Source organism: Vanellus vanellus (genome assembly GCF_965231255.1).
Source record: "Vanellus vanellus genome assembly, chromosome: 12".
Classification (NCBI taxonomy): domain Eukaryota; kingdom Metazoa; phylum Chordata; class Aves; order Charadriiformes; family Charadriidae; genus Vanellus; species Vanellus vanellus.
In genome coordinates this window covers 224,656-239,286 of record NC_138917.1, presented here as the reverse complement: position 1 = coordinate 239,286, position 14,631 = coordinate 224,656, and the positions used below count along the sequence as shown (strand labels likewise).

Below are 14,631 nucleotides of genomic sequence, written 5' to 3'. Positions count from 1 at the left end.
TAGTTCTGTTGTCTTTTTGTAGTCTCATTGCTATATATTACTGTACTATTGACTGGAAGGGAGTAAACACCATGTAAATCACAACCGAATCAATTTTGTACTGTTTGCAATTGCAGGAAAAAAATAATAGTTTAGGTTAATTTTAGATATTCCAATTTTTTACCTTTTTTTTTTCCAGGACTTTATTCTGGAACATTATAGTGAGGACAGTTCTGAGTATGAAGATGAAATAGCAGATCTCATGGATCTGAGACAAGTAAGTTCAAGTATGGCGTACCATGAGGTCTTTTAATCTACAGTTGTAAATAATGTTTTTATGGAAACAGAATATGATGCTATTACTAATAACTTACCATATTCTAACTGACTTAATTTCGGAGATATGGAACATGAATCTCCATTGTCCAAGAGCTTTACAATCTGAGTAAAGAACAAGCGAAGAAAAGGATGAAGTTACGCAAAGTGATTGAGCTGTTGACACAACTTTTTAAATCCAAGATTTGTCTTACCTACTTTTCTTATTTAAAGTATTTTAAGTTTAGCAGGAAGAGTGTTGAAGTTAAATCATCTGGCAAAGTATTGTAGTAGAATGATGATTATTTCTAACTATTGTTTCCTGTATTATACTAGAAACATAAACTTTCTTTGTAGCTTTCATAAAACACCTACAATCTTTATTTAATTAGCTCTGAGACTTGCCAAATGGATCCCCCTAACTTCCTTAAAGGTTATGCACTACTTCTGCAGCTGAAAACCTCTTATTTGGAATGCATCCATATGGCCTTAAGCTTACCGTTCTCAGATTCCACACATTTCTGTGATATGCAAAAGTCCAAAGGAAGCAGAGCTTTATCCTTGCCGTTTCAGTATTCATCCTGTAACTCAGCAGAATACACTTTATTTTAATCTATTGTGTTTTAAGGCGTGCCGCACTCCTAGCCGGGATGAAGCTGGCATTGAGATGCTGATAAGCTATTTCCTTCAACTTGGTTATGTAGAAAACAGATTTTTCCCACCCACCAGGCACATGGGAGTTTTATTTACATGGTAAGTGTGTAGTTCATGTTTGTCTTTTGGTTTTTGCCCCCCCCCCCCCCCCCCCCCCTTTTTTTTTTTAAGAACACTGTTAATCATTAACTGCCTTCTGTTTAAATTGAGCATGTCAGTGTGTTTCTCCCCACCACTCCCTGCAGTGTGGTGTTAATTTTTTTTTTAATGTTAAGAGTAAACCTGAATACAATACACACTTTCCACGCTCAGAGTGAAGCCATTGGCTAGATTATTATTTGGGCTACAAGTTAGGACAAGGGAAAAAGAGAGAAAATTATCTTTATTTTGGATACCTGCAGATGTTTCCTGGACTCTGAACCTTGGTGCACAAAGCAGATGGGGAACAGGTCAGACCTTAATTCCCCTCCTTCAATTTATTAAGATGACAATTTGGGCCAGAAGAGAGGAGGAGTGACTGACTTAAACTCTCCACTATAATAAATTATTACATCTATGAGCAAAGTTTGACTCTGAATTCGGAATTTTTATGATGGAAAAAGATGACTATCATGCGGCCAAAAGGAACTGTTAAATTTCTACTCATAGCTTTGAAATACAAGCCATAGAGGATCTGACCGTGCTAAAAGTTGATCTTTGGCAACATCTAAGTATGAGAACATAGCAGCACACATGGATACTTCCCCAGTGTACTCTCAGCTTCTGCGATGTTTTATGGGCACTTTTGAATTGGATATACAGTGCCTCAGGGAGGCACTGCTGTAAAACCTGCTGAAAACTAAGCCTCAAATAAAGCCATTCTCTGGCTTGCAGCACTTAGATTGTCCTCACAGGACATAATGGTATTTCAACTCACCTTCATTTTCACTGTAGCAGAACAGTTATTAAGAATTCCACTGCTCTTTTGGAAAAGCAGATTGAAAAAATCTGTCATTTCAATGGACTCTGCTAATCTTAACACTTGTAATTTTTGTTCCCCAAGGTATGATTCCTTCACAGGTGTCCCAGTGTGTCAGCAGAATCTGTTGCTTGAAAAAGCTAGTATTTTATTCAACATTGGAGCCCTCTACACCCAGATTGGAACAAGATGCAATCGTCAGACCCAGGCTGGACTTGAAAATGCTGTTGATGCTTTTCAGAGAGCTGCAGGTACAAATTTAAAAAATATTGGAAAGGTCTTTATGCAAATGTTCCAAATCTCATCCCGACATCCTGCAGATTTCTGCATTTCCCACTGACCTTATTATGCAAAAAAAGGAGGAATATGGAAATTCAAGAAGTCTAGTGAAGAGCTGAGATGAAGCTTTAATTCAAAACCTGGAACTATAGCCTGAACACGCAGATAAAGACAGTGAATACTGTGGTTAACGATTAATGAACCTCAGTTCAAAGGTCTGAGTAATAGCCCTAACGTTAACTGCTTCATCATTCATTCTTTGTTTCACCAGTGTAGCTGCTTTTACCTCAGTGATGTTACATTGGTGTAGAATCTGTACAAGAAACAATTTAAAGAGCCAATAAGGGCTTAAAACCTAGCTACCCATGTGGTCTCTTCAAAATTAATCTTACTGTGTTTTCTGGTGAAATTTGCAATTCATTGGAAGTTCACTACATATTTTCTGTAGATTCCAAAGGCAAACAGGTTAACAATACTCAATCAATCTCTGTCTTAAGAGGAGAAAAATACAAATTCTACTAAAGGGAATTATATCCCTTGAACTAACACATTATAGAAGCTTTTGTTTTGTTTTTTTCCAAGTAGATTTTCTAATGTTTTGTAAATGTCATCTGTGCTACACAAAACACTTAAAGACATGACCTATATAATAATATGTACTGTAAGGTTTATTTCTGCACTAACAATGTGTGGCTATTGGTTTCTGCTGTATGGGTAGCTTTATCAGCTACAAACCATGGACCACGGAGTTGGGTTGTCATAAAACCCCTCCTTTAAATACACAGCTATCAAAAAAATTTGATTGTATTTCTTCATGCATTTACTAAATAATTTTTTGCAACCTTTGTATTTAATCTAAAAAAAAATCAGTACTTGAGAAATTTCTCCATTTTGCTGCTGCTCCTTCAATTTTGCAAATAAAAAAAATACTGCTTTTCACTTCAATGTATTTACAGAACAGAATTAATTCACAAATTTAAATTCATCATTTGCTACCACAGTACCTTTGCAGGGCCCCAAAGCAATGTGCTCAGGAGGCATTTCATTGTACCTGTGCATGGCTCCGTAACACTTCATTATGTTGGTAGAGACATGATATAGAGCATGTATTAACTGTTTCTCTGTGCTGAATGAAAAATGTTGCAGAGTTTATCCTTAACAAAGCTCTCAGTGTATATATCCTTACTGCATAAGCAGGAATATGTTGAGAATGGTAAAAAAAAAAAAAATTAATTCCCCTCCCCTCCCTGTACTTTCAGTTCCTTTCTATAGGGCTCTCCATCAGTATTTGGGATGTGCCTGGCAAGTTTGGGCTTGGGGTTTTTGGTGCAAAAAGGCAGAGACGGACATAATTCAAATTTGTATAAGGGCATATTAATAAGTTAAAAGACACAAGGGTAACACAGAAAATGAAATATCTCAGAAACTGTTAGTAGGAAAATACAGTACAACATGGCCAGAACCAAATGTAGTGGCAATAAGTAGGATTACAGAAGCTGCGACAATTAAAAAGCAGAGATCTTATCGTTACACTTTCGTAGTATTATCAGCAATTAGCAGGCTAGTAGAACTCACTAAACCAGTTGGATGACGTGCATGCTGAAGGTTACACTTCCATCTGTGAAACTGTTACTTAATATTTACACTACAGTTAGTGTTTGTTTTTAATTTGATAAAGGATAGAAATGATTAATATGTTGGTGGAACCAAATTACGAGAGCAGAATCTAATTTTACCCTATTAAATATACTGTTCTAGTTTACTTACAGGGGTCGAACTGAGCTTCCATTGGGACACACAATGCATTTAACAGCATCTGAAAAGGAGATTCATAATTAATGAAGTTTATATGTTTGTGTTTTTTCCTTCCACCCAAGGGTTCTACTGTCCCCTCTTAGAGCTGTGTAGATTTCTTTTTCTTTCTTGCCCTATGTATAAGCCCTAGCCTACCACTCCCATATACAAGTCACGTTCAGTTCAGCACAACTTTATGGTCAAGCACAAGAACCATTATAAGCAAATCTGAAGGTATTGTCCTCAAAACTTGCAGCTTCTGTTGCTCCTCTGGATTGTAATTTTGAGAACTGTGCCTGGAGATGTTTTGATGGGAATGCAAAAGCAAAACCTGTAAGTTAGTTTAATTTCACGTGCACTAAGAATCCTTTCAGATTGCTGTAGTGCAACACTAGAAAGTATGCTTTCAATCTGAATTATTATGGCACATGCTAGAATTAAGTTCACTTGTATCTCTCTTTGTCATGCTGACAAAACCATTTTGTAATTTCAGGAGTCCTAAGCTACTTAAAGGAGACCTTTACTCACACCCCAAGTTATGATATGAGCCCGGCTATGCTGAATGTACTAGTAAAAATGATGCTTGCACAAGCCCAAGAGTGTGTTTTTGAGCAGATTGGTCTTCCTGGAATACGCAATGAGTTTTTCACACTAGTGAAAATGACACAGGAAGTTGCCAAGGTAAAATATGATACTTAAACTTTAGTCGTTAAAATAATTGTTTACAGTGCTGTTTTACTACGTACAGCTTCTAGTAATGCTAAGGGAATTTATTAAACCTAAATGTTAACAACCATTGCTAACAACCAAAAGTAACAAGGGACAGCTCACAAGCTACAATGAGAATCACAACCTTTCAGAAGATTAAAACACAAGTAGCTGCAATGTAAATATCATTACTTTAGAACTGTAATGATTTTTTTCTAATTCATAAGATTTAATAGAAGCATGCTGGAACACTTGGGCAGTGAACTTGCCGAAGGTTTTTTACAAGCTATTGATCATATTGCTGTTTCAAACAGTACCGATCTTGTTCACAGAGCAGCATACAACAGGACAGGTTTGTTTGTGTGGTTCTTTGTCAAGTATTGAACACAGCCTGTCTATTAATTCCCAGCAGTTGGAGGTTATACAAACCCAAGAAGTTTAAGTCCAAAAGAATAACTAAATTGTAACCGGGGGAAGGACTCTGATGAGCAGAGTCAGACTGGTAGCTGCAGAGCTGTCTTGGGACTTGCCTGAAAAACGGGGAGGCAGGCTGTACCCTAGAAGGCAGCGTTCATACTTGATTGAGGTTGTTGACATCAAAAATTGGGTATGCCAAGAAGATACAAATACGCTTTCTGAGCCATTTCGGAGTAGCAGATCTAGAATTGGTTCCATACTGGATAAATGGGCAAAGCCTTTCCTACCAATCCTGTAAAGCCACCCTGACTTATCTGTAGGATTGATCAGCTGCAGGGGAAAGATTTTTGGATTCTGTCAGGTGGAGTAGTTTGATCCATTAAAGCAGCATTCAGTGCTTGAAAAGCTATTTTATTTCCTCTGCATACAGGATAGTAGCCCAGTTTTAAATAGACTGCACAAACTTAAGGCTGGATATGACTGCACAGTTTCAGAAGTGAAGCACAAACCTGCTGTATAAGTAATATGCTTCACCCTTCATCTCAGCTGCATTAACCCAATGAGATGTATCCGCAAATTAAAAGCTGTTTATCATATGGTGTTTTTATTGAACTCTGAAGCCATATAGATCGACTGACTTAGTCCATCTGTTCTTGTAAAAAAATTATTTACTTTTCTTGTAAGGGATAAATCAGAGATGGAATTTAAAATTTTCTCAAAACTTATTTCCAAACTTTTCTAACCATATTCCCCCCCCCTTTGATGTGATGCACGTGAAATTATCTTAAGGCTGAATATAATATCTCTTACTTGAGCTCCTAATAACTAATGTTAAATTCTTATACTTCAATTCTGTGCTTTATTTTAGGTGGGAGAGGTTTACATGCTGGTTAACACTGCAATGAATCAGGAACCAGTGAAAGAGAATATCCCCTATTCCTGGTCTAAACTGGCACAAATAAAGTCAGACCATTACAAAGCTCTGGCGCATTACTTCATTGCCACCATTCTTTGTGACCATGAATGTAAGAATAATACATTTTCTATATATTCATATAAATAACAATAATAAACACATAAACAGTTATAATTTGGTCTATGACTAAGACTAGGAGCCAGGAAGTTTGGGGTTCAATATGTGTTAATTTGTGGCTGTTTTCCCATTCAGATATGAGGCCATGCTTTTTTGTCCTTTACAGAAGAATGTGAAAGTTCAGTAAACTAACTTTTGAAGAAACAGAAGAAATTTTGTATCTGTTATATGCTACTAAATTGTTTGATTCTTGTCTATATGTTCTGGCATATAAGTATTACTTGCATACTGCAGATGATAAAACTGATAAAAGTCCTAAAAACTTGAAATTCCTATTGATATATATGTGTAAAAATATTTGACTGCATTTGGAGAGAAGGAAGTAATAACAACACAAGAGTAGACCTAAAGGAACAGGGCACCAAGAGATGGCTAATGGTTAATGTTCTGTATCAATTATAGTGCAGTCCGGTGATGATGAAGATCAGCAGGAGAAAGCCTTGTCCCAATTGTACGACCACATGCCTGAAGGACTGATGGTTCTCCCTGTTCTAAAGGACAAAGTTCAAAGAAAACAACTAGGTAACTGCCAGTTTTACCCAGCTACGAGACACAATTTGAAAATTACCTTGTATTTATTGTCTGTGGAGGACAACCAACAGTTTTGGTGTTTTTTTTTTTCAGGGAAAGCACATTTACGCAAAGCCATAGTTTACCATGAAGAAGCTCTAAGAGTCTGTGGTCTGTGCAAGAAGCTTCGAAACATTGATGTTCTCCAGGAGGTTCTGACAGCTGCACATAAGCGCTCGCTTCTCAAATACGCTCAGCAAGAGACGGAAGACGACTTTCTCAGTCTAATCCAGGCTCCAGATATCCTTCGTAAGTATACACAGCCAGAAATAAAGGGTGTCTAACCATACATGCATATGCTTTCATGGGGATAAGCCTTTATTTTATATATATATATATGTATACATATATAATATGCATCCATACCTAATATAAATAATGTACAAGTTACATACTGTACATTTGAGTTCAGATTCCTTACATGTTTCCTCAATCACAGATAAATGAATTTTGTTACAGCTGCTTTACAGTGTTTCTGTTTCTGCTGCATCGTTTTCTGGGGTAGATAACAATGCTTATTATTTAGAATTCAGCTTGTTTTTGTGACTTATCTTGTGAGCTAGAAAAAATGGGGAAACTTTAAAAGCTAAAATTATACAGGGGAAAACTAATAACTGTTTCTTGTAGCACAATTCTTATACTGGTCTAAGTTGTTAACTCAATTTGACTGGGATTGGTTCTTCCTACCTTAGTCCAGCACATCCAACTCTATCCTCTTTGGAAGCAGTGGGAGAGAATGAGCACTGATTTCAAATATTTCTCAAATAAAAATAAATTAAAGAGGAGAATAGCATAGGGTTTTTTGGATGGATTGTCTTAATTTTTCTGTATTGATACTATGAGCTCTGAAGATATTTTTAAGGCTATTCAGATGTCTTACAAATTTCCACAATAATGAGTTTTTCTACAGCCTGGAAAGAATTTAGGAGAAATTTTTGTCTAGCTTGGAACGCAAAAAAAATACATTTGTGTGTCTAGCTTGGAATGCGAGAAAAATAAATTTGTATGTTTTTTAACTAATACTTGAGAGAAAATTAATTTGTTTTTCTTTTTGTTTTAGCTAAAACGGAGCATAAAATAGAAACAATTGCTCCCCAGTTTTCCAAGGTGAAAGTTAAAGACTTCTTTCACAGGCTGGTACGTAACATGCTAATGCCGATCAACTGCTGTTCATTTGGCTAGCAAATATAAATTCACTCTTACATGAGGGAAGGGGCACAAGTATTTCAGCTTGAAAAAAATGATCCTGTAGTAACTAGTTTTTTTCAGCAGTTACTGGAGAGATCACTCCTAGCTTCAGAGGTATAAGTCAACTTGAGACTAGCAAAGAATAAAATTGCCATTTGTATATGACTTTGCACAACATTCATGCTTGATAACTTCATGGGACTTTTATGAAGGTTTCAATGGATAATTGCATAGAGCTTAAAGGTGGGGAGAAACATGTAGTACTTGGAGATGGGCATGCAGAATGTGTAATGTTGCATGCTACAAAGCCAATCTTTCAGGTGGCTCTGTGTGTATCAGTGGGCAAAGGGAATTGGGAGTTGCAGTTAGGATCAGAATATGCAATGTTTCATGAATCAATTTGTCTCCTCCAAAATGGAGTAATGTAGGACTTTAGAGACTGCTGCAGCCAAAAGATTCTGCACACCTTAACAGATCTCAGAAAAACTTGGCAGTTGCTCTCATCCCACTCTGTTTGAAGTGTCTCCTGAACAGTCATGAAGTAGGGCTGAGCATTTCAGGGGACATCTTAAACTTCTGGGATAAATCTCACTGTTCCATTTCAATGGAAGTAGCTGGAAGTTAACCTGAGTAAAACCTACATAAGATGAGCTTAAAGCATTATAACTTAAAAAACCAGAAGTGCTTATTTACGAATGACAGTAAACCATAATGTGCCTGCTGCTATGTTACCTCCAGGGCCCACTGACAGTGTTCTCCGCCAAGCAGAGATGGACAGCTCCACGTACCATTCGCATCCACCGTGAAGCAGGAGAGCTAGGATTCAGTCTTAAAGGAGGTTCACCAGTACAGATTTATTGTCTTGATCCAGCTTGTTCTGCAGCAGTAAGTACATTGGTACAATATTAACAATTTATCTCCAGATTTTAGCATTACAATCTTTTAAATGTAACTTTAGCTTGTTCATACTGGTGTATGGAGTATTTATTGAGTTCTACTATACACCCGTATAGTCAAGTTATATACTCTGAACGCATTTTCAGTGCTATACACACCCTAGATGTTAAAGTATCCAAATCCCTGACATCACATTAAACTAGAGTTGATGTCTTCCTCTGTTCACACTTAATAGATAAAAAGTCTGAAATAATAAAAGCAAATGTTATTCCCCATCTCCTTCAGTAAGTTAGAAGGGATAAAGACTTTAGAAAGTAGAAACAACAATAAGGATGAGGGTCAGGAAGGGAAGGCAAGGTAGCATGTGCCCAAGGAAAAAAGAGGGGAAAGAACATATTATCAGCTTCTACTATGTTGTTCTTTTGGTGGGAAAAAACCAAAAGGATAAAGCAGCATGCAGTGATCAGCACAGTTTAGCCCTAGGAAAGGCAGAAGCAACCACAGAAGTACAAATATGAATACAGAAGAAATAGAAGTAAAAACTCGAGAAAGTACCTCATGGGGGATGGTAGGATAGCAAAAAACAGGTTTCACTTACTTAAGGAGAAAAGTGAAAAGGACATAAAAACAGCCAACATTTGAGTATGCCAGAATTGCATTTATCAATGGTAACTCAAATAGGTAACTTGTGTACTTGAAAACAGTGCATGTTTCTGTGTTACAGATACACTTTAGTTCCACATGTCCAGCCAGACAATGGTTTTATAGCATCTAAGAGGGAAATGCCTTTTGGGCAGATACCATACGATGACAAAACATTTTATGCATCTTTATAATTCCAGAAAATAACCTGTGCAAAATTTTTTGACAGTCGATGGGCCTAAAAGAAGGTGACTACGTTGTTTCAGTTGGTGGTGTGGATTGCAAGTGGCTTGGAGTGAATGAGGTGCTGGAAAAATTCAAAAGCGTGGGAGAGCAGCCCATTGAGATTGAGGTTATCAGTTGCCAGGATACAGCGGCATCTATGGTATGTAATGAGGCAAATATGTTTTGCAGATTGGATATCTGAGGGTTTTTTCACTTTCCTGGCTTCAGTCCTTGATTAATGTTTACTTTCATGTATTCAGATATCCTGCTCCATATAAAGCATTCAGGCACGTGTTCAGTTTTAAGCAGTCTGTTTAAATCGTTATGACTTAGCAAGCTAAAGTACAGTCTGTGCACATAAGAATGGTTGGGTGGTGTTTTTGTTTTTTTTTTGTAGTGGAGCTACTTAGATTAATTGCATTATAAATTCCAGGGCATATTTTATTTTTCCCTCACTTGTCCCAGAGAATGAAAATATTACCCTGTTAAGCATTGGAAAAGCCACAATGAAACAGCAATGGAATGAAATTGAACGTCCAAGGCTACATGCTTATTTTCTGTGCATTATTAACATAAATGATTGACTTTTATATTGATGTATGCATTTTTTTATTTTGGTGGATGTTAACTGTCTAGTCAGTTCTAAGGTGCTGTAGAAGCTTTAGATTAAGGAAAAATGATCACAAGATTAAAAAAATGTTAAGCTTTAAATAACTTAAACTTATTTGTAGTGTGAGAGAACATGTAGTTCAGCTAAATCCACTGCTTCATGCATTTAACATTCCCTAGCAAGCTTAGGCACTGAAGTATTGTTGCCTTAGAAGTGATCAAGGCGCTCTTACTGCTGTTAGGCTTTCTTGTTTTAAGAAGTTGATTTTCCTTATTGAAAATAAGGAATTGCACACCTGCCATTCCAAGCTGCTGCTGGAAACAGAAGGCTAGAATATAATGAAACTGCTTCAGGGCGCAGCTAAGACAAGACACCTGAAAGGCACAGCTTTCTCTATCCCAAAAGAACGTCCTACAGTAGCTCTTGTTGTCATAGTTGCAATCAACATGGAGCCTGTCCAAACACAGCAAAAAGACTCCCCTTCTGAGATTTGTGCAAGAACTGCATACTTAAGCTTTGTAGAGAGGCTAGTATATATGTGGTATGGTTATGCTAGAAGCCAGTCAATGCTAACTAGAGCACAACCCACGGAAAAGATTCACAACTCCCTTTACGCTCTGTATGGTATAGCTTTGAGTCTACATGGGCAGAATACCAGAATCACAGTGCTCTGAAGGGCCTTGTTTTCAGTTACCATGTCATTAGCACAGAAAGCTTGCTGTAGTCTGCCTTGGAAAACTATTTGCACAGTAATCTTTTGTTATCTTCAAATTTTGACCCATTTTGGGTGACTGATTCTTACAATGCTTCTTTTTCCTACAGCACAGTAAGAGTGCAACTTATTCTGTGGGAATGCAGAAGACATACTCCTTAATCTGTTTAGCCATGGAAGAGGATAAGATCGATCAGACCAAGAAAGCCCCACTGAAACTGCCTTTTTTAAGTTGGGGAACTAAAAATAGACAGAAAGCTGCAAGCACCCTCTGCCTTCCTTCAGCTGTGGCTGGAAGTTCTCAGATTAAGAAGAAGCTTTCTCCCTTCACACTTCTGAATACGGAAAGTTCGTTGTACTGAATCTTTCAGAAGGATTGGTTATCATGACATTTTTCATTAAAGTGTATATAAAAAGTATTGATCAGTTTTATCTTTATGTATACACATGTGTATAAATTCAGACAAATGCCATTGACTTAATTTACTGTGTATTGAGCCACTATGAAGGTCAGAGGCTGGCAAAAACTATAAAACTTTTAAGTATTTGAAGGTTAGAATGAAGTTTTTGGGAGGTATGCAATAACAAGATGTAGATGATAAAACTGCTTAGACGAGGACTGGATTCCTTTGGAATTTCAAAAGACAGTATCATGACTAATCTTTTATAACTGATAGATGGGAGTTATTTATTACAAACTTGATGCTGCATGCAAAACAATAGGGGACACATTAAAGGATGATTTTGCTGTAAAAGTTTAGAGTCGATAATAAATCACTTAACACTACTTTAAAGAATTACCTTAACAAACCACAGTTATCTTAACGTTATTCAGAGAAACTAGCCTTGTGCCAAGGGGCAGTTGTCCTATAGTTGTGTTTTTTATGCGTAGACATTCTCTTTCTGAGAGTACTAGGTGTATTCTACTGAATAGTTAATTTAATTCTGGAAGAGAATTAGAAGGCTTAGAAGTCACACAATCTTTTGAAGTACAAAAGGCTTTTACTCTGCTCTTTTTCTGATCTAGGTTACGTTTAAAATGCCTGCTGATCCAATTGTTAAAAAAAGGCTTTATTCCAAACTTGAAATTATTTAACCTACTTACCGTAAGACTTGTATCGCATTAGTCTTGATAAAATTGACAGCTGTGGAATAAATCTCAAAACTGACATATTCCAATATATTGATCAAGAGTACATAAATTGCAGTAATACTTTAAAATATGAGAAAAGAAGTGCTTGTGAGGCTAAGTGGCAGAATATTTACTATCACACCAAGTAAAAAACCCAAATAGATGTAAAATCCTCCTCCTCTCATTGGAACAATTCAAAAGCAAGTATTAGCTATATATATATTAAGGCAGAAGACAAAAAAAATGACTGTGAGCATTTATTTGAGATTCTTCTATTTTCTGAAATGTAAATTAATTGAAAATTGCTAACACTGTAGTGTTAGTTAACATTGCCATCTACAGAGTAGATATATGCTGTTTGATACTCAAAACTTAAAATAAGGGGAAGGTTTGCTTCTGGGTGTAAACTTTAAAGTTGTCGTTTATTTTTAGTTTCTTATGTAATAGGTGTAAATATGTTGATGACACTTATTTAAGAATAAAAATCAGATGCTGCCATTTAGTAGTAGCTTTTTGATTCTGCCACAGCTTGCGTGATACAGCATAATTTACAGGTTTTCACTATTTACTGCTGGCATACCTCTTGCATGTTTCTGTAACATTGCTTACAAAGATCTAAGAAACTGTCTTAAAAGTTTATATTGTATAACACGGGAACTTATAAATTATAGTGTAAAACTAGCTTCCTTACAAAGAGTGTTAACGTATTTCTAGTTTCCCTATAAAGGGTACATTAAAAAATGTTGTAAATTACTTGTGACTCACCTATCCTTAGTAGTTATTCTTCATATGTACTTGTAGTAGCACTTCTTTTACACGCACAAGCAGCAGCAGTCATATACTGATACGCAAGACCCTGCTAGATGGCTAAAATTACTATCCAGCTAATGAAATCTTTAGCAAAGTCACATAATTGCTCTTCATTTCTCTTAGCCCACTATGATAGTCTCCCTGCAAATATATTCCCCCTTAGCTGCATGATTAACTGCCTTTCCATTCCCATCATCACACTCACTGGTCCTTGAGGAAAGGTTGGGGCGGGTGTCTTTTTTTATTTAACCACACCCCCCTCAATTCAAATCAAAATTTGGGCTTCTCAAGCGCCATGCAAATACATACTTACTATTTTCTCTCAGCTAACTAAAGACTCATTCTATGCCAAGTAGGAACCAATAGCTAACTTAAGGCAAATACTAATTTCACAGCAAGTTATGCTCTTGCTCAGACCACAGGAATATTTGTAATAAGTTTCTATCCACAAGGATGTATAGGGCTACTATAAAGCCCTAAAAAGAAAGGTTTGCAATAGATTAGTAGTTCAGCCTATAACTCCATTAGTACCAATTCTTACTACTTTAATTGAACTTTATTTAATGCACTAAGCAGATGGCCATTTGAAGTCCACACCAGCCAGTGGATGAAATATTGGTTACAGAGGTGCCAAGGTTTTATTATTCAGTTTTCTTTAGTTTACAAAAGGGAGCTGAAAATCCTGCTCAACTGCCTTCCTGCTGTGATCCAAACCCCAAGCAGTATGAAAGAAGCTTTTCACACACCTCCTTAATGGGTACATAAGGCAAAAGGCATTATTACCCTTACTAAACAGGCTAAGAATATAATTTAAAATAAAACACAAAATGCCAGGAAAACCATTCCTCTTTACAACTAACTTTTGAAGAAGTTAATACTGGAAGAACAGGATGAATTATGAATTTTCATCAAAACTTCCCATATTATTTTCCTTTGTAGTGTGTATTATAGTATAATTGGTGATAGAATTAATACATTGTAACTGATAATATGTCAAAATATGTTGTAATTTATTATAATTATCCCAACCTATATTAAAAAGCGCAACATGAACTAACCAAGATTTTGGATATTAGACACAAGGGAATAAATTTGATAACACCCTGTAAACTGAAAACAGAACCAGAGAAATAAATTAGTGTAAAGTCAAAGATGTTTTCCAGCAGGACGTTCCAAAAGAAATCCAAAAAGTTGAAGTGAAAGCTATTACTATACAGCAATGTATGTTCACTTTTTTAAAGCACTGTAACTCACGTTTCCAGTTACTGAGAAGACCACTCATGTATTAACAAAGTGTTTGTTTCTGGAAGACAAAAGTAAGCAAGCAAATGGCTTTTCCATTTTTTTCTGTAGATGCTGAAAAAAAAAAAAAAAAAAGACAGCTTTCTCCTGTTTTTTTTTTTGTAAGACAGATGCAAAACACTTTACAGCCATCTTTCCAAGGTAATTTTCACAGCTCAATCTACATGAGCAGACCAGCTGTAAAGAAGCAGCATCAGAGTAATATCTAGAAAATTAGTCGATACCCTCCAGCTGTTACCAGGATTATAGAAATTACCATAATATGTGATTATTAAAACCAAAATTTTATAATTCACAAGAAAGAACAAGGAATCTTTGTTTTCCAAAGCAGCACTACACATACATG

General features: G+C 36.3%; 1 protein-coding gene across 1 annotated transcript in view; it reads left to right on the top strand.

Moving 5' to 3' along the window:
* RHPN2 (rhophilin Rho GTPase binding protein 2) overlaps window positions 1-11,403 on the top strand; it is a gene marked incomplete at both ends in the record, with an annotated part of 29,698 nt that extends 18,295 nt beyond the window's left edge. The window contains 11 exons of the mRNA XM_082489125.1: window positions 179-256; window positions 923-1,047; window positions 1,991-2,157; window positions 4,473-4,660; window positions 5,973-6,129; window positions 6,600-6,719; window positions 6,822-7,016; window positions 7,828-7,904; window positions 8,694-8,840; window positions 9,724-9,879; window positions 11,152-11,403. Of these exons, the coding sequence (XP_082345251.1) occupies window positions 179-256; window positions 923-1,047; window positions 1,991-2,157; window positions 4,473-4,660; window positions 5,973-6,129; window positions 6,600-6,719; window positions 6,822-7,016; window positions 7,828-7,904; window positions 8,694-8,840; window positions 9,724-9,879; window positions 11,152-11,403 (1,662 nt within the window). The remainder of the gene's footprint in view (window positions 1-178; window positions 257-922; window positions 1,048-1,990; window positions 2,158-4,472; window positions 4,661-5,972; window positions 6,130-6,599; window positions 6,720-6,821; window positions 7,017-7,827; window positions 7,905-8,693; window positions 8,841-9,723; window positions 9,880-11,151) is intronic.
* Between the last annotated feature and the right edge of the window lie 3,228 nt (window positions 11,404-14,631).